The 20,457-nt window shown below is 44.6% G+C and overlaps 2 protein-coding genes across 4 annotated transcripts in view; one reads left to right on the top strand and one right to left on the bottom strand.

The window, feature by feature from the left end:
• The window catches only part of MCPH1 (microcephalin 1), a 229,369-nt gene that overhangs the window by 111,609 nt on the left and 97,303 nt on the right, over positions 1–20,457 (top strand). The gene's annotated exons all lie outside the window — the stretch shown is intronic.
• ANGPT2 (angiopoietin 2) overlaps positions 1–20,457 on the bottom strand; it is a 56,443-nt gene that overhangs the window by 10,985 nt on the left and 25,001 nt on the right. The window contains exons 2-5 of the mRNA XM_013975359.2: positions 14,217–14,372; positions 10,745–10,866; positions 6,184–6,416; positions 3,967–4,091 (exon numbers count right to left, since the gene is read on the bottom strand). Coding sequence (XP_013830813.2) covers positions 3,967–4,091; positions 6,184–6,416; positions 10,745–10,866; positions 14,217–14,372 — 636 coding nt within the window. The remainder of the gene's footprint in view (positions 1–3,966; positions 4,092–6,183; positions 6,417–10,744; positions 10,867–14,216; positions 14,373–20,457) is intronic.

Raw genomic sequence — 20,457 nt, 5'->3', positions numbered from 1 at the left:
TGTTATTATTAATCATTATCATTGCTCTGCATCACTCCATTCCAAGCACCAGGCTCAGTTCCTTGTATGTATTATCTATGATCTCACGGCAACTTTGCTGTGATACTCTTAGTTCTACATTTTCGAAAGGAGAGAATATTTGGTAAAGTCAGGTTAAGCTGATCAGAGTCATTCAGCTAGTAAGTGTTGGCATATAGGATGTGAATAAAGCCTGTTTAATTCCTGATTCTGTGATGTGTTTTCTACTCCCTCGTGCTTCCCAGACGGGCTTCCCTCGTGGCTCAGACAGTAAAGAGTCTGCTTGCGGTGCAGGAGACCCGGCTTTGATCCCCGGGTCAGGAAGATCTGGAGAAGGAAATGGCTAAGGTGACAAAGAGTGGGACCTTTCAGAGTCATGACTGAGTGACTCACACACATGCTTCCAAACACAGAGAAGCTTGGCTCTTTAGTTAATAGGCCAGAAGTCCCTCCACCCAGCTCCACACTGAAGTCAGTTCACGAATAATCCTGCCTCTCACTTGCCTCTGGTCCATGAGATGGTCAGTACCACCGACTTCCGTCAGCATGTCTTTTAGAAGATCCTTCTAGTAAATTAGCTGAATAAGCTCCATTGGTCTGAGCAGTCACGTGCGCACACGTGGACTCTGCTACCCTAAAAGGTGTGCCAGGGGTGAAGGGCCTGCATGCTGTTGTCAGTGAGCCTGTCCTCATTCCTTGACACTCACTTTTTCAGTGTCGAAATCACCCTGATGAGTTACTGATATTTAAGTCAGAGAATGATTCCATCTTGTTACAGAAATCACTCAAGACAAAGGTCTGGGGTCTGAGCCACACTATCCTCTAACCCATTAGGGACAACGATAGGATCGTGAGAACATTTTCAAATATTTGTCCAGCTTGAAGGGAAGAAAAAAAAACAGCACTTATAAAAACTGAAGCGTTATGGCTAGTTGGCTCATACTGCTTCCAGAGGAAGATCGTGCTCCAGTGGAGCTCTCCATGTAGCCAGGAGGTACTGATGAAAATGATGGAGCAGATTGCATCGGGGTCAGAAAAGCGGAAGTCCCCAGATAATGCCCCAGACGCGAGGGCGGTCAGTGCTTCTGATTAGCACACCACAGCACGGCCCACGGGCCTGGTATCTTGCTCTCAAGTTTGATGTCTTTGAGCAAATAACACTCGATTAAAATGTCACGCTTCAGCTCTTGAGGCCATGGTGAACGAGTGATTAAACAGCAAACGGAAAAACGTTAGGAGTCAGGTATCCTGTGAAATTTAGGGAAGGAAACCACTGTGTCTCTTAAAAGCAAAAACAACAATGCTTCTGATAAATGCCACCATGCAGTGTCTATCTTGTACAAAAATCTAATGAATTCTAGTTGAAATATTTAAGCCTCTTTGGGAAAGATCTGCCCAGAGAGCTGTTGAGCATCCTTTTCTTGAATTAGAAGATTCAGAGTGAGTTGAGTGCCCCGCCCTGCAGAGAAGTTGTCCATGGCCCTTTGTTATTGCTATTTAGTCGCAAAGGGATGTCCAACTCTTTTGCGACCCCACAGACTCTAGCCCTCCAGGCTTCTCTGTCCTTGGGACTTCCCAGGCAAGAATACTGGAGTGGGTGGCCATTTCCTTCTCCAGGGGATCTTCCTGACCCAGGGATCGAACCTGAGTCTCCTGCATTGCAGGCAGATTCTTTACCACTGAGCCACCAGGAAAGGCCCTCGTGGCTCTTGAGGGCAGCCAGAACAGTCACGCTTCTCGTACATCGACTGGATGGCAGGCACCGAGCCCTGTCCTCCTGGTCACCCCGATACTGCTCTGTGAGACAGGGGAGCCCGCAGCACATCACAGATGAGGGAGCAGAGGCTGCAGACAGGGCAGTGACTTGCCGAGAGGCACACGCCGGCAGAGTCAGAGTTTAAGCCCAAGTCTATCAGACTTTCTCAGGAGGGGAAGTCTGGAGGGGGACCCAGAGGTAACTTAATCGGGCCCGTCTATCTTAGAGATGAAAGATGGGGGTCTCAAAGCTTGCTGCCTGCTGTTCAGTGAGTTGCTCTTACCGCATGTGTGCAGAAGGGTGTGTAAACGCTAACGCTTCCAGCCATCACCTGAGACTCCAGCAGCCCAGAGCCGTATATCACCCTCTTCCAGCACGGAGGCTGTTGGGCTGGTACAGCCGCTGGGGCAGGGACACGCAGTGAGGCAGGAAGCGTGACACCGCCGTAGGGCGGCTGGTCCCTCTGGGTCTGTTGGGGTCATTCCACTTCATTCTCCATCCCCTTCCTCCTTCTGTCACTCCTGTCCTGCCGTCCCCCTGCCTCCAGACCAAGGGCAGACCAACATCTGGTGACAGACAATAGCCTATAAGAAGTTGGCCTGAAAGCCAGAGAGCAAAGGGGACTGAAGGGCTTAGTACAGAGTCTGCTCGTTACTTTTTCACTGGCAACAGACTGTTTGAGTTTGGGGTTTTTTTTTTCTCCTCCCCCTAATGCACTGCTTCTAGGGTGCTAGGACATTAACTGGCTTTTAAGGTTGACTTAGAACACCATGAATGAATTAGATTTCTTTGGAAAGTATTATTCAAGATAAATTGACTGTTTATCTTTTCAGTTCGTAATCAAGCGTATGTTACTGTTTCAAATTCCATGTCTTTGTATATAACCTTGATGTTTGTATTCTTTATAAAGTGTTTTTCTCTATCACCATGTTAAATACTGAGGATAATCCTGAGTTCAAAAGGCTAATACTTTCAGGAACCTCTAACATTTTCATTTTGATGCAGCGTTGAGTGCCGTTTCCGTAAGTGTTTCCGTTCATTCAATTTGTAGCTGCTTTTACAGTTAGTTGTAAACATATTTATAGGCATTTAACAAATACAGTCGTCTCACAGTTATATAGTGCTTCATACTGATTCTCGTGTAAGGCTGTTTTACCTTATAGAAGCCACATTGAAATATTCCCTGGGGAATTGACTCCCCCTTCCCACCCCCACCCACCCCCACTTAAAGCTTAACATCTCCCGCAGCAAATTCAGGAGCCACACTCCTGAAAAATCCAGCATAACCAAGAACACCAAGTTGAACTGTACACCGCCTTCTCCTTATGGTAAGTTCTGGTTCTTGGTTCACTTATGCACATACTTGGGAAGAAAAGCCCATCAGAGGGGGTAAGAACAGCCTACGCCAGCATCCCTAAGCCCCTCTGCAGCAAGTCCGCAGCCTTCAGGGCTGTGATGGTGCTTGCACAGATGGTACAAAAGGACTAGCAGGTGAAACTGCCAGCACCCTGGAATGAACTAACAACGGACACCGTCACTGTGTTCCTCAGTCACACACGTGCAACTGCAGGAGAAAAGCCAGTGTCACTTCAGGATGTCCCTGATGAAGCAGTAAAAATGACGAATTTTATTAAACCTCTACTGCTGCGTGTCTGTTTTTTCTATTCCGTTTGATGAAATGGAAGTGGGCATTAATCATTTCTGCACATCAGAGTGCCTGTGGCTGTCTCAAAGAGAGAAACTGTGACTTTTAGTTGCAAACTGAATGAGCTTTTTTTTTTTTTGAATGAAATACCAACCATTGTTACATGAAATAAGGACTGACGCATAAACTATGGTTATTGAAACTCTCAGATTTTGGAAAACATTTTCTTTACAACTCACAAAGAGAGTCTGACACTTCAAGACAAACAACTGACAGGATGCGTGGCCAAGCCAAATGCAAGGGGGGCACAAGCAGATCATCTTACACGGGAGGTGGACGCACAGAACGGGATGGCTGTTTCTGCATCGTTCACGAGCACCGTCAGTGCTGGGGACCCAGCGGCGGGGCTCCAAGTCGCTCGTGGTCAGTATCTCTTGCTTTGCTCTGCATGCCGCTGGCATGGTGTGAGAACTGTGTATGCAGCTGCTCTGCTTCTGAAACCACCTGCTTCAAGCCAGGGGGCTGAAAGCGGGAGGCAGCGCCTTACCTTGATCTCCTCCGTGGAGTTAGGGAACGTCAGTGTGTAGACGCCGCTGGTGGTCAGTCCTGATTTGAATGCCTCCCCGCAGTCTCTGAAGATGATTTGCTCGTCCTTGGCAAGCGAGTATGAGGCTGTTTTTCAAAAAATAGGAAAGCTTTTAAGAGGAGTTTGTGAAAAGATAAAAGCTGATTATTTTGAGATGCACTTATTTGTGATTGTATCACATTTGAATTGTTAGCGTAAGATGCTAGTTTCTTAAGCCTTTCTGATGAAGTTCCTCTTTCAGCCTGTTTGGTATTAATTCTCAAAGGTCACTACCAATAATCCACACTTCGTTTTCCTTCCCATCAGCTGTATGTAATGCAAGTACTTTGCAGTCCCCCTTTGCAAACTGTTACTTGTGAAAAAGTCTTTCATCTTGAGTAGACTCAGATAAAGCGATTGCGAAAGAATAAAGAGCGTGCCTAAAAAGGGTGCTGGCTCTGCAGTGGCTGGACCCACCGCCACTCACCAGTTAGGCTCTGGGGGGGATTGTTTTCTTCTTGTGCATCTGAGGCCAACTGTTTAGATAGTAATATTTCTTTAGACCATTGGGTGAAGACTCCTCAGTATTCTTTGGATTTTTAGCAACCATCTCACAGTAGCTTGTCTTAAAGTATAATGAAAGTGTTAATCACTCAATCGTGTCTGACTCTGCGATCCCATGGACTGTAGTCTGCCATGTGTTAAAGAGGAACCTAAAATTTATTTATCTGTGTCTTTGAAATTCTTCCTTGAAAGTGTAAAACATCTAGGACTATGAAATTCTTTCAAATTTTTTGTTTCAGTCTCAACAGACTTCCCAATCCTTTTTTTTTTTCTTTTTGCCACATTAAAAAAAAAAAAAAATGTTTGTGTGCATCTGTTCTTGCAGGTATGTGTTTATCTTCCTTCTAGAGACTGACCAGCACCCCAGGCTCTGGAGCAGGTGGGGCTGGCAGGCTGCTCAGGCCGGGGCTCCGTCCACCCGCCGGCCGAGGCAAGCGGGCAAACCAAGCTCGTCCTGCCGCCTGTCTCCTTGCTGCTTGTTTCTGCCAGGATCTGAGCTGTGTGGTTTTCCTCTACTTTGGCTCATCAAAGCTGGCACCTCACACTGTCTTGGTCCTACCAGGCATCAGGTGACTGTCTTTTCCTTTTCTACACGTGTGAAAAAATGCAAATTTTTCAAAATTCCAAAGGAGTGTGACTCTCTTTGGAAGGCATGCGCTGCAGACCCACCACGTAGCACAGGTCATGCTTGTTCGTCTGCTTCCTGGTTTAAGGAGAAACCTTGTTTAAACGTCTCTTACTGAAGTGGGCATAACTGTATAACTCAAGGGAAACGTGAGAACAGACTTCTTATCGAAATGAAGAAATGTCTCTACATGAGTCACATGTAAAGTGCATCTGTGTCGAACGAAAACGTTTGGAAGGGCTCTGTGCAACAGGCCATAGTAAGAGCTAGAGCCGGTGTTTGAGAAAAAGCAATCTTAAAATACCGCACAGGTTGGGTATCATCTCTCTAGTTAATGATGGAAGATGTATCCCTGCTTCCCTCTAATATGGAAGTTGAAGGATAAAACAGGAATAAGGAAGGAGAGATGCCGTTACGGGTGTGTGAGAGCAGGACCTTGGTGTTTCTTGGATACCAGTCTTACGCAAGCATTGTCTCATTTAACCTTCACAACAACCCTATGGGCCTAGTGTTGTTCTTCTCTCCTAAAAAATAAAAAAATATTCACTCTGCTTTAGTAATGGAGAAGGAAATGGCAACCCACTCCAGTATTTTTTGCCTGGAGAATCTCCATGGACAGAGGTGTCTGGCGGCTTGCAGTCCGTGAGGTCTCAAGGAGTTGCACATGACTGAGCAACTAAGCACGTGGCTTAGTAACTCGGCCAGCCCTATACACCTGTGTTAGCAGTGGAACTAACTGAAAGAAGGCTCTCCGAGCCCAGGAACAAAAGGTTGTTTGAGTGGTTTGCCTCATAATATTTAATTAGTGTAAATATATATTCCTCTTCCCCTCTCTCTCCTTTTTAATTGGTTCCATATTGAGGCCCTATAAAGTATTCATATGAAATATGTAAGAGAAATAGTGGCTTTCTTAGAAAATGAAAGGTTTTTTGTGTTTTTTCGATGAATTTTTGAAGTTTCACCGACTAGTGACAAAACAGAAGAAAAACTTATATGTAAACTTGACTTACGGTTTGATGTTGACATCAGAGTCAGTAAATTATTAACTGTCTCCATCAGATCATGTTGCTGCTTTTGGAGAACTGAATTATTCACCGTGGCCGTCACCAGTTGCTTCTCCAGTTCCTCAATGATGGAATTTTGCCTGGATACTAACACCTGGAGCTGGTCTTTCTCTTCTTTGATTGACCGAAGTTGAACTATGTGCTTGTCTTCCATGTCTAGGACTTTCTTTTCCAGGAAGCTTGTCAAGGGAAATAATTGTTAGTTAGTGAAGGGTTTTCTGATCACCATCAAAGCCATGAGCTTGGTAAACATCTAATCAGTTTCATAATCCTTATACAGTCGTTTATATTTACGGAATTTCTGCTTCTGCAGGGCCCTCTGGTAAGATGTCACAGGAGTTATAAAGTAATCAGATGTTGCCAGAGCCGTGAGGAGGCTCTCAAGCATGCTGAGATCAGACAGAGAACACAGATACGACGTAGGCATGAAGAGAAAGTGCCCTGGTGAAAATGTAAGGCTCATGACTAGAAGTTTCCACATGCACTGCCTGTGAGACCATGGATTTTCTCAAGAGGAACGTGGGCATTGAGAAGGTGCCCTCGGTGTTGGGAACTCCTGGGGGTGAGAGCTCCGGGCTGAGAATGTCACCTCTGCACGTGACCCCCCCTGGTGTTACTCTTATCTGTGGGAAAGTCCACTTACAGTCATGAATCTCTACCTAAAATGAAGGCTTTAGATTAGATGATGATCTCTGAGACCCCTTCTAGTTCAAATAATCTGTGAGTCTATTATTCCTTTTTGGGGGACAGTAACATTTTCTGAACCTTTAACATTCCTTAGTAATGGAAACATTACTAAGCTAACTAAGGGCCTAACTACCCATTCCAGGTCTTACCTATAAGCATTAATAATCAGTATTAATACTAATTATTATTAAATTCAGTTGCAGCTCTTAAATTTATCACTGTCCAATTGTCAATTTTTTTCTTTTTCCCGAATCTCTGCCAGTATAATCCAGAGATCAGTCACATCCTGGCCTAAAGATTGAGTCTCAGAATTACATACAAGCAGGTGCTGAAGAGTAAAGCCCAGCCTCAGGCCATCCCAGACCAGACTAGCTGTGAGCAGGACCACGTATCTCTGTGTGTAAAGCTTAAAAGCGTCTCAGAGATTAGATCTCAGAGCCGTGTCCTGCAAAATGCACATCTGGCCCCTTTACTGGCTTCTGCAGTCAATTTAGTGAGTTGTATTATGCTTTTTTTTTTAATAAAAGGAAATTAAATAAGGGGGATAAGACATGAGGATAAATTCATAGCAAGAATTTTGCACAGAGCAGCAAATGCCGTGGCCAGTGTGGGCGGATGGTGGGCGGGGGAGGGGCGGTGCTGTGGGGACGCCTGTGTCACTGACACTCCGCTCGTTAGCATCTCACTCGGATCCCTGACACAGGATGAGCTGCTCGATCATCACCATAGAAGTTGGACGTTGGTACTGTGTAACTTTACGTTAACGTAATTCATGGTCTGTTGAGAAATGTGGGGAAATATCAAGGCTGAATCATGTTTCTTTTACGTGTTTTTATTGCCTGTCTTCAGAAGGGGACAGTGCTTTTCAGTAACAACTGAATCATATATCGGTAATTGTAATTTAATTGAACTGGTGTAAGTAGCCCCTAAATCATTTATTTTTAGAAGGAAAGAAATGATAAGATGAAAAAAGTATAGTAATTTTCAACTTCATCTCATGGTTATTTTCAGGAAGATGTTGATGCTATTAAGTACTTTGACTTCAATGGAAAAGAATTAAGTACTTCATGTTCCACGAAGAAAGCGATCACACTTTGTGAGAACTATTGAAGATAATTTAAAATATGGTCTGTCAAATGTGCGACACATTCACGAGTTTTTGTAATGATGAAATCTGCAGCTGAAACCTTAGGCTAGCCCATGTCTTAGGCTAGCCTCAAATGTTAAGGAACCTGAAGACAGCATGCCAGACTCACTGAACGCTATAAAATCATCAACACGACCTTATTATTTATTTAAAGTTGTTGAGAAAAGAAACACATTATTGCAATTTCATTTCATATTGTGTCAAAAGAGAACATGATCTCTGCAGCTGCTGAAAAGGTTATTCTTCTGCAGGTGTAGATTCGTTATGTATGGTTTTTGTAAGTCCGCTGATAAAAGCTACGTCTTTCAGTATCCTCACTATGGCAGGTCGTCAGAAACAGTTCTGTGGCTCTGGTCTGAGTCAGGTGTGTGCGCTCGGTTGCTTTGTCATGTCTGACTCTTAGCAACCCCATGGACAGTACCTGCCAGGCTCCTCTGTCCATGGAGTTTTCCAGACAAGAATACTGGAGTGGGTTGCCATTTCTTTCTCCAGGGGATCTTCTCAACTCAGGAATTGAACCTGAGTCTCTTGCGTCTCCTGCATTGCAGGCGGATTCTTTACCCCTGTGCCACCAGGTTTGAGCTAGATATTTGCAATTCAGGTGTGGAGCTCTGCTGTTGCAAGTGATGTAGGATTTTAGTTTGTTAGAGATGTTTGTTCAGCAGAGTGGTTTTATGGAGAAAATATTGTGATGTTTGAAAATAACTCATAAATAGGGGCTTCCCTGGTGAATCTGATGGTAAAAATAACTCACACGAAAAGTGGATTGAAATTATTGGAAAAGCACACTACTGGTCAAATGTCAGTTAACCAGGGGAACCTGTAGGGTTAAGGGGGTTAGGGAGGAATGTGAAGGATCATTTAAGCAAGAATTATCAGGAAACACAGCCGCTTCCTGTGTGGTTGGAGTCACTATTGTATACATTGTAAAGCTTTAACATACGAAATAATTTTATCAAATTATCACATTATGAATGATTAAAAAACGTAGTGAAAGTTGTTGATTGCATTTCACAGCAATTCAGGCTAAAAATATTGCATATTGTGATAAGTGAAAATATTAAGCAGTGTATCTGCATTGAGAATTAGATGCATACTTATCTAGACAAAAGGCAATGCCATTTGAAAACTATTTATAAAGTAGTTGTCTGGGTAACATAACTGACACATGTAAGTGATCGTTTTAGCGCCATAGCATACTAACACAAGAATTAAGGCGGGAACCACGTCCCGCACCAGAGTGTCCCACTCAGGGGAACACTAAATAAGGCTGTATTACTTTTCATAAGAGAGAAATGTGAAACATTAAAATATTTAGAATAAAAATCTACTTGGTACAGATGAACGGATAGTGGTACATATATACAATGAAATACTATTCAGCGACAAAAAAGAACGGAATTTGAGTCAGTTTTAGTGAGGTGAGTGACCCCAAGCCTGTTAGAGTGAAGTAAGTCAGAAAGAGAAAAGTATCATGTATTAATGCTTATTTATGGAATACAGAGAAAAGATGGTGTCGATGAAGCTATTTGCAGTGAAGGAGTGGAGACTGTGATGGAGAAGGGGCGTGTGGGCACAGTGGGGAGAGGGGAGAGTGGGGCGGACGGAGAGAGCGGCACTGACGTGTGCGTGCACTGTCGCACGTGAGCTCGGTGGCTGGCGAGAAGCTGCTGTGCGCCATAACACAGGAGCCCAGCCGCTGCCCTGGGACGACGAGAGGGCTGGGCTGGCGGGAGGGGAGGGAGGTGATCCATGTATAACTATGGCTGATTTGTGGCGTTGTATGGCAGAAACCAGTACAACACTGTAAAACAATTTTCACCCAATTAAAAGTTTACCAAAAAAAAATCTACTTGCTTTTCAAAACTTTCAGTGGATTTAGTCTGTTACCCACGGGACAGAATTGTTTCAGTTTAGTTCTCAATGAAAGGAAAGAATGATCATGAGACAGTAAGTGGGCCATCATTTTTGGCTGTGAATGAAGAATTACGTAGTTGTGTAACAGTGTGTTGTTACGTGTCGTAGATGCATGTCCTGATTAGAAACAAGGAGATACACACACCCGGAATGTGAACAGAATTACCCTCCTACGTCCCCACCTGAGTAAGCCTATGAAAACAGTCCCCACTTGTCACCCATAATCTTGGTTTTTGTATCAGTTTTTTTTTGAGAGCTTTTAACATTTTATTTAGATATTAACATAACTGTATTTAATATTAACTTTTGTTTTTACTTTAGCATATGCTTTAAAAATAGACATTGCATCATGAAATGTGCTTTGGTTTACAATAAGGTGTAGTTTTCATTGAAATAACTAAGTTCTCAGAGGCAAAGAACTTGTTAATTTCAAAATGCCTCAGTAGTAGTTTTCTGTGGATTGATGTAAAATCCTGAGGCAAAATTTGGAGGATTCATGTAAGAGGATCTTTAAGAGGCCCAGAATGTTAAAAAAAAAAAAAAATCAAGGACTATTTTAGAAGGTGATACCATTTTGGTGTTTTTCTCCAAACCCTCTCCCTACGTTCCCGTCAACTCCTGATCCTTGCACTGTACAGTAGGAAATTCGGCATTTTGAAAGCTGTGCTTATTTATAGTTAATAATCACTTGAAATAGGCTTTCATATCTAGACAGTGTATGATTCTGGATTATACGTCTCTTTATATTTTTATTACCTGTTCTTATCTTGCAGTTTGCTTATTTCACTGGTCTGATCCAAAATCTGTTTTTCCAATTTGTTTGTAGAAAGGGAGTGTTCTAGAAGCTGAAGTTCAAGTCTTGTTGTCTGATTTAATACCTAAATGTAACAAAATAAAATTCCTACTTAGTATTTTTTAAAATTAGATACAAAGTCATCTAAATTATAGGAAAAAATAAAATATTCCTTATTTATCCAAGTATCTTATTTTGACATATTTTTCATTTTCAGAAAAGGTTTGTTGTGGTGGAATGCTTAAGTGTGCTAAACATTTTTTTTTCGCCATGTTATTTTGGAAGGGATTTAATAGTTCTGGAGAGTGGTGTCAAATAATATAATGTTCATTTTCTTCTTCTGCCCTGTTTTGTCATTTCACACAGTGGAGTAATCAGGAGCATAAAATGGTCATATTTAATATAGCAGAAATGGTTGATGAATGAAAAGAGGCATCTCCTTCTCTCGAGACAGCTGTTGCCCCCATCCCTGCATCAGTGCAGTGTTGAGAGCCGCCTGCTTCCATTCTGTAAGAGCACAGCTCGCTTTTAGCCTGGCATTTCCTTATTTGTAGTCACTTGTTTAGTCTCCCTCCCTTTCCTTTTCCATGTCTCTTTTTCCTATTTTAAAAGTCATGTCAGCCCTTCAGGAAACGAGAGCATCAGCATGGAGCAGGAGCTGGGTCTCGCTCTGCGGGCCTTTCTGACACACACCACGTGCAGTATCGCTGTTCCATTGTGTGCCGACAACTTCAAGAATGAATTCTTTCGCCTTTGGCTGCATTTTAGCAGGAAGAGTGCGGTGACTCATGTCCTCTGTGTCATGGTTACTCAGGATGTGACGTCATGTGTTAAGTGTCAGGCAGAATTGTTGGCCGGAATGAGGGTCCTTGAAAGAAGCATTGTTTGCTTGGGGTCTGTGTCATTCATGAACGCCTTGGCATGGCCCCATCACACGGGTTTAGGGACAGCCTGGTCTTCAAAGCTGGATGCCTTCCTGCCATGACTACTCTTCTGTGCATGAGTAAAGACCCCAGCCAGCCCCAAGGTGTGACTGGATACTAACACCTCGAATATAGATAGGGCCTACATCTTCTGTGGGCCCCAACAATGTGCACTGGTTATTGAGAGAAGGAATTGGAAACTTTTGATTTTGCTCCTAAGGGAGCTCAGTGAGTTCAGCAGGGGAGGGGCAACCGCTGGGTCCTGACTGATCCAGGACCAATGCCATGTTTTCCCATCACTTTTCCGAAGGCCTCCAGCTGCAGGTGACTCTACATTACCCAGGTCTCGTGGTTTTCTATTGTGTCTAAGATCTCAGGCCTCACAGTCTGGTTTAATAGTCTCTCACGCTGACAGGCTCGAAGAATCTTCTAATCAATCAGAACCTTTCATATTTGAATAACCAGCTTCACACAGTCACTGCCCACCAGATACCTGAGTAAGTTGATGCATAATTTGGTCCCTCGATGTCTTTGATTAGGCTCAGCCTCTTATTGTGTTTAGTCAGATAGTAGAGGCCGTTTTCTTTCCAGCCATCTTCCTATTTTCCTGTTTTCCACCTAGTTTTGTAATAGATCTTTTTAAAAAATCATGTGACTCAACAAAATCTCATTAAATGCTAGTGAGTCTAACTTACAGAGGACAGCCAAGGTTTCCATTATTGCTTTGTATCTGATGCTTTTTTCTTACTCTCACCTGAAACATAAGCAGCATTGTATTCGGGTCTTCTTGGCTGTGCGTGGCTTTCTCTGGTTGAGACGAGGGGCTCCTCGTCGCCCTGTGTGGACTTCTTCCTGCTGTGGCTTTTCTTGTTTCGGGTGGAGCACAGGATGCGGGCGTGCGGTCTCCGGTGGCTGCAGCGTGTGGGCATGCGGAGCCTTGCCTTCCCCGACCAGGGATTGAACTCGGCCCCCGCGTTGGCAAGCAGATTCTTACCCGCTGCGCCACCCGGGAGGCCCCAGGACTGTTTTCTGGAGGGCTTGATGGTTCATCAATTGTATTCTCAGAAGGTGGGCGTGTGACTCAAATATTACTAATCTGTTTGAATAGTTAACCATGGGTATATTTATACATTTACTTCTAGATGTTTGTGTCTTAACTTGTTAGATTTTAATTTACCTTTAAGAATTTTGAGTACCTCGTGATCCATTGTATAAAATGTCTGTATTTACTATTCTGATATTGTGGAGATATTTGATAAGCAAAGAACGTCTTATTCTGTACTCAGCTAAGAATCGTTTCTTCTCCTGCCCCTCCCTTGCTGTCTCTCTGCTTGTCCAGCGGTTCTCGGGGCAGTGATGGGCGAACACCAGCGCCCTTCTCAACATGGGCTGCCTCGATTGGAAGGCTCATGATTTCTCTTCTCCCTTATCACCTCCTGGCTGATGCTGGGCATGTCTTGGTTCTTTAGCTGAAGGAGCACATGAATCATAAGATTGCACAGGAATAATATGTCATGGGAACCGTTTTCAGTTAAATCTACTTTTTTTTTTTTTTTTTTAGCATTACTTATAACTCATGGTAGGAAGGTACTCCTCATAAGCCTATAAAGAAGTCAGGATTAGAACCCAGCAGGCCGTCTTACCAGTGGTGAATCTTGAACTTGGAGCTTCTCCATAGATCCCCCAACAGCACTGTTTGCCCACCGGGAGTCTTTCTATTGGGTCACCTGTGGCGGGCCATCCAGCGTGGCTCCAGACGAACTTCATTCTATTGCTTTGCTGCTATTCTTCTAATATTTTCATAGTTCATATTCTGCTTTCCTGCCATTAATTGATGGCTCATAGAACCTTAAAGCTCACGGGGAACTGGCCAGCTCTCCAGTTCAGAGTCACCACCTCGGAGGCCTGCGGAAAGCTGGTGCCTCGCTCCGGTTCATTCATTGGGTTAGTCGTGGAACTCAGGTCTTTGGGCTGAAAGCTAAGCCCTCTCTGAGCCTCAGCTGCTGCTTCTTACTCTTCCCTTTGCTTCCTTCTCTATAAACTCACACCACAAATTGTATAAACTCACACCACAGATTGTTTTGGCAGTTCTATGAGACTTAGGTTTCACCGTAACTCGAGAGATGGGGTTAAGAACAAAATTTCCAGCACTCTGCCTCTGCTCTTCATGCCTCAAGTACAGAAAAACGTTAAGGGCTCAGAACTGAAAAGTTCGTCTAGAGTCCAGAAAGCACCAGTAAGACAATGGAGCTCTTATCTTGTAGCAAGTGTGAATAATGTGAAACTGGTCTGAATGTCCTCAGTAGAATAAACGTAATTTAATGTCAGTATTAAAAATATATATTTCCTGGTTTTAATTTCTGTCTAGACACAAATTCTTCACTGCTTATCAAGTCATCCTTTCTTCTGCCTTTTGGAGCTTTCCCTGCTTCTCCCTCGTGGCATTAGGGAACGGTTTTGTGCTAGGTTTTGTCAGTCTGGGCCACTCTGGGCCGCCTGCTCCCCTGCTTACTTGGGCTTCAACGTCCGTCAGCTTCCGGGTCTGCTCTGCAGTCCGACTGAGCAGGTTGGTCCCTATCTCGATCATCACGGCGGTCTGGTTCTGCACTGCGTTCTGTTGCATCTCCACCATCTCTTTCTTCATGTTGTCCTGGATGTAATTCTCAAGCTAGAGAACAGCAAGCGTCAGAAAGACAGTCACTGGTCAAACGCGCAGACATTGTGTTCCCAATTCATTTCCCTGCCTTTTAGACCATCTCTTGGAAGACGTGCGCCTTGCTCTGATACGGGGAAATCTTGCTTTTTTTTTTTTATCACCAGCAATAAAAAACAGCATGATTTTATAGTCACTCAAAATCCAGCAGCTCAGTAACAGCATGTGTGGGAGACAGACTGTTTAGGCAGCCCGAGAAGTCTACCCGGTGGTGAAACCACAGCCCAGCGGCAGGCAGGTGACCTGCCATCGGGCAGGTAGGCCCACGGGGTTTCAGTGTGTTGCGTTCCTGTGACGCAGAAAATGAAAATTTGGTGTAAGGGAGCATCACTTTCTAGCATGTTCTGGACGGTGGTTTCTTGAAATACAGGCTTTAGAAGACACTTAAGCTAGAGCACGAGGAAGGACACACCTTTGGGTTTTCTGGGTAACTCAGGGCCACACTCCATAAAGACCACTGCCCCCACCAACTTCCCTCTTACTGCGTTCGTCACACATTAGACCTGTTAAGTTTCTCTGTGGTTTTCCCTGTGGTTTTCCACGGTTTCGTCATTTTCCCGATCAGGCAGATTTAATCATATGCTCGTCTGTTCATCTCACGGGACTGTCAGGATGGTTCTCCTGCCTTGAGTTGCTGTGGACCATGGGTGGGCCAGCTCATTTTAACATTCGCTTGTGTGCAAGAGCGTTGGGAAGCTCATTCACTGCCATGGTCTAGATGCCTATGTCTGTGGCAGTTAAAATGCACAGTTAAATACAAATGCAGACCAGCCAGGTACATGTGAGGAGTCTGTGCACAACTGTTCCTCCATTTTCTGTGAACTCTAGGTAGGCTGCTCGGCTTTCAGAGAACCACAGAGTCCTCATATATATAATAGGGTTTCGGTTTGGTCAAGAGGAACGTTTCAAGGATTAATTAAGCTATATTTTTAAAGGCATTGTGCCGAAAGGTCTATAGTCTTTCTTAATTTATTCTTGCCTTTTTTAATCTCCCTCGCCTTTTAAAAATTGTAACTTTTACAATTTAAATAATGATCTAAAATAACTCATGGATAGAAGTTTGTAATTTCTCCTCCCCCACCCCTTTCTGCCTGCCTCTCATTCCCCCCCTTCCTCCACTACCCTGGGAATAATGGAATTTTTGAGGTTAAAGTTAAAGCTATGTAAATCATCCAGAAGAGTTGTCTTAGTTACTCTTAACACCCAACAAAGATAATATTCAGAAAGACATGCTCTGGGAAATTTGGAACTATTAAAGATACACTCAAGCTGGAGTTTGGTTTAAGTCCATGTGCTGAAGTAGTAATTTACAAACTAGTAGAAAGAAGTCTTAATCTTCTCATTGGTTTCTGTAGTTAAGAGCTAAATAGAAGCAGTTCTATCTCCCGTCATTCTAAATCACATAACTAGAAGGGGAAAATGGATCCTTGATCGTCCCCCACCCTGACTAGAACTAACAAGTCAAACGTGGCTACAGTCAACAAGAGACACGAGAGGCTTGTTTATAACTCGATATTTGAAAGTCAAGTTGCAATTTAAAATTAGATTCAAGAACTTCAAAAGACATAAAAGACCTAAATTTTAAAAAAAAATTTCTTAACTTTATGGCCATATCTTTCTGTAAGCTTGAAAACAATAGGATATAAATGCTTTTTAAGTCACTATTTTTCAGCTTTTCTACGATGACAAAGTCTATGAGGTGTGCACATCTCGTGTAAAAGCATACATATCAGTGTATGTTAGAGGGAAAATTACAGATCTATATACGTGTTTATACATGTCTATATAGTGTGTACCTACATCATTCATTTTTATGTATATAATATATGCAACTGTATAAAGTAAAAGTCTATGTGATACTGACCCAACTGCTAACCACCTGAAATCTTTGGGAGAAGAGGAAAGCAGGAATACTCAGTCTTAGATTCTTTTTTGATTCTCAACAAGTTTTGTGCTTTCACACTTGACACAGTGAAATTAAGGTTATAAGAGAAAAGGGCAACATGACAGCTGTGCATATATATAACGGAATATTTCCCAGCCGCTGCAGAGAAAGAATGTCAGTCAGTTCTAGTGAGGTGAATGAACCCAGAGCCTATTGTACGTAGTAAAGTAAGTCAGAGAAATAAATACAGTATATTAATGCATGTACATATGGAATCTAGGGAAATGTTATTGGTGAACCTATTTGCAGGGAAGGCATAGAGATGCAGATGTAGAAAATGGGCTTGTGGGCACAGGGGGAGAGAGAGTGGGACGAATGGAGAGAGTTGCGTCGGCATACATGCACTGTCACGTGTGAAATGTAGCTGCTGAGAAGTTGCCGCACAGGACAGGGAGCCCAGTCTGGCTCTGTGATGACTGCAGGGCTCGAACGGCGGGGTGGAGGGAGGAGATGCAGGTATAATCGTGACTGATTTGCACTGTTGTATGGAGGAAACCAACACAACATTGTAAAAAAAAATTTTTTTTTTAATTTAAATTTTAAAAGCATATAGTTACTCCCCAGAACAAAAGTAACAGTAACAGCCATAGTAACTCTAATAACTGAAGTCTAGCTGACGCATATTGGTTGCTCCCACGTCTCAGCTGCTCTGCTCACCTCTTTCCACGGACCCAGGTACCCATTCTTACTCACATGGGCACTTCTGGACTCTGGGGCAGACTGGTAGTTCAACCCAGAGGCCACACCCCACTTTCTGCCTTTTAACAGCCAAAGTGGTATGTTCCAAAACTAATGTGAGCCTGCTTTTCAATGTCCAAGATTCTCAGGGCCTTAGAAAAGAGAGGGAGACCACCTACCGTGCAGTTAAGGAAGCCAAAGGGGTCATTTTTACTCACAGAAAAGCCTAGATGTGAAGATTACCACTGATGATTTCTATCTCCTGGGAGCATCAAGGCAAAAGAATCTTTTTCACTCCAAAGACTAGCAGTAATTTTTAGTGAGAAAGACTCTGAATGTTCATTATACAGTGTGAAAATTTCCCATTTAATGAAGCCTTTCCCTAAATCAGCATAAGACCAGATCTAGGAATGAAGCAGTTTGGTTAATCCACGCCGACAGCTGTGTTTTAAAAATTCCCATCTCTTGAGGTTGATAGATTAGTTATTTTCTAGTTTATTGCCCCAATACATCTTTCTGTTTAGTATCCCCTCTGTTTAATTGCCTTCAACTTTAGCCCAGAAATAACTGAAATCGGCCCAGTGAAATTGCACTCTTAACATAAGGAAGTCTTCGTACGAGAAGGAACATGGGGCAAGTGAGATCTCTCCTCCCATTGGCAGCCCGCAGCGTTTCCCGCTCTCGCCGTGTGCGCTCAGCTGCTCTTACCAAAACAGTTTCAAGACACTCGAGCCTCCCGAGGGAGGGACAGGGTTCTTTCTCGCTTCACGTGGGTGGCTTCATGCACTCATATTTTGCAGGGATGTTTGACGTTGCCCTCATGTCTGAACATTATTAGGCAGCAGTTCTGATTTGTGGGTCCAAGCGCCTCGGAAAGGTTCCCATTACAAACTAGAAAGGACTGCGTGGACATTCATCATGTCCTCGTTTTAATCGGTGGTCCAAACACGCTTCCAAGTATGGGTCCTTGAGCTGTTTCTCTTTCCTTTGGATTCATATGGATTACCCACACTCGAATTAACATTGTAAGGCTATTGCTGTGATTATAAGCTGTGTAGATTTTTTGCTTGATATTATTTTTTATTTGTAAGAGTTGCACTCCAAACAACATCTTTTAAAAGTTGGCAACACATCGAAATTCAAGCAGCCAGAGGAAAATATTTTAGCAAAACATAGACATATATGTATTGTTTTAATGTGAAATATGTCCAGAGGTTTTTCATTGCTCCCCCAACATTTGGAAAGATCCGGTTTGACAGGAAAAATAAGCCCATTTTCGAAGCAACTCTGGCAGATTGATTACACACCAAAATGTTTTCCTGGCTGTCTTCCTTCTCACCAAGATTATCATTTTTTTTGCACCAAAAGGAAAGTAATCTTGAAATTGGCTGGGGAAAAGAATGCATGGATAGTGTACAAAGCCCATCCCTAACTTTGAGATTTTGATGTTGCTCATCACTACTGTTTTTTTAATTTATCTACTTTTGGCTGCACTGGGTCTCCTTTGCTTTGTGCAGGCTTTCTCTAGTTGCAGCAAGCGGGAACGACTCTCGAGTGGTGGTGCAAGGGCTTCTCATCACGGGGGCTTCTCTGTTGTGGAGCGCAGGATCTAGGGGCACAGGCTTCAGTGGCTGTGGCACGCAGGATCCGTGGCTGTGGTGTGTGGGATCAGCAACTGGCGCGTGGGATCAGTGGCTGTGGCGCAGGGCCTTAGTTGCTCCATGGCACGTGGGATCAGTAACTGGCGCGTGGGATCAGTGGCTGTGGCGCAGGGCCTTAGTTGCTCTGTGGCACGTGGGATCAGTAACTGGCGCATGGGATCCGTGGCTGTGGCGCGTGGGATCCGTGGCTGTGGTGCGGGGCCTTAGTTGCTCCGTGGTGCGTGGGATCAGTAGCTGGCGTATGGGATCTGTGGCTGTGGTGCGGGGCCTTAGTTGCTCCGTGGCACGTGGGATCAGTAACTGGCACATGGGATCCGTGGCTGTGGCGCAGGGCCTTAGTTGCTCCGTGGTGTGTGGGATCAGTAGCTGGCGTATGGGATCCGTGGCTGTGGCGCAGGGCCTTAGTTGCTCCGTGGTGCGTGGGATCAGTAACTGGCGCGTGGGATCCGTGGCTGTGGCGCGTGGGATCCGTGGCTGTGGCGCGGGGCCTTAGTTGCTCCGTGGTGCGTGGGATCAGTAACTGGCGCGTGGGATCCGTGGCTGTGGCGCGTGGGATCCGTGGCTGTGGTGCGGGGCCTTAGTTGCTCCGTGGTGCGTGGGATCAGTAGCTGGCGTATGGGATCCGTGGCTGTGGCGCGTGGGATCCGTGGCTGTGGTGCGGGGCCTTAGTTGCTCTGTGGTGCATGGGATCAGTAACTGGCATGTGGGATCCGTGGCTGTGGTGCGGGGCCTTAGTTGCTCCGTGGTGCATGGGATCAGTAACTGGCGCGTGGGATCCGTGGCTGTGGCGCGTGGGATCCGTGGCTGTGGCGCGTGGGATCAGTAGCTGGCGTATGGGATCCGTGGCTGTGGCGCGGGGCCTTAGTTGCTCCGTGGCTCATGCGATCTTCCTGGACCTGGGATTGAACCCACGTCACCTGCATTGGCAGGTAGGTTCTTTCCCACTGAGCCACAAGGGACGTCTGATCACTTCTATTTAAACAGAGCTCCATGTCCTGATGATGCCCTTTAGTTCCTTAGGTTTTGCCCATCTGGACGACCTAATCTCCCTAGGCAATTAACAAACAACTTGAGGTTTTCTTGGAAACATTTTATTCTGTAGCACTTCAACTTAGAAACAAGATACTTTAGCTGTTCTCTCTTTCCCATCCAAAAGGATGCTCTTCCTCCCTTGGTAATCCCTCTGACTTGATCCCTTCTTCCCACCCGAGGTGTGCCCTTCTCTGTCTTCTAGATTGCCATGCAGCCCCTGATTCTGGCCCCACGACCTGAGAGTCAGCGCTTACTGCAGGCTCCTTCCCCCCGCAGCTCCTGCGCTCTGCAGCGCCTGGGCCTCTGAGCTGATGTGCAGCACACACCCTTCCTGACCTGTGCTCCGTAATCTCCACGCCTCACTCTCCTGCACACACCTGCCTCGTAGAGGCACCAGACACGGAGGCTGCTTTATCCCTCCCACCTCCTTCATCCTTCTGACCTGTGTCATCTTTGCAGAAGGCCTTTCCCTTCGTGCAGTCAGCCCCTACACCACTGCATGCTCTCTTCAAAGAGCCTCACATGCTTGCATGTTGTGATTTGATGTTGAAAACATTTCATTTCTGTCTCGTTGCTGTTTAAATCTCCTCACACTACAGGTCTGCATTCTTGTTTGCTTGGGATACAGAAATCCTGTAATCACTCTCCAGCCATATGCCCTAGTGACAACGAGCAGAACATTTACTCCTATAATTCGCTTGAAAACTTGAATGCAAGAGTGTTA

This window comes from Capra hircus, chromosome 27, assembly GCF_001704415.2.
Source record: "Capra hircus breed San Clemente chromosome 27, ASM170441v1, whole genome shotgun sequence".
NCBI classification, from domain to species: Eukaryota; Metazoa; Chordata; class Mammalia; order Artiodactyla; family Bovidae; genus Capra; species Capra hircus.
This window is presented reverse-complemented; position numbering and strand designations above follow the sequence as displayed.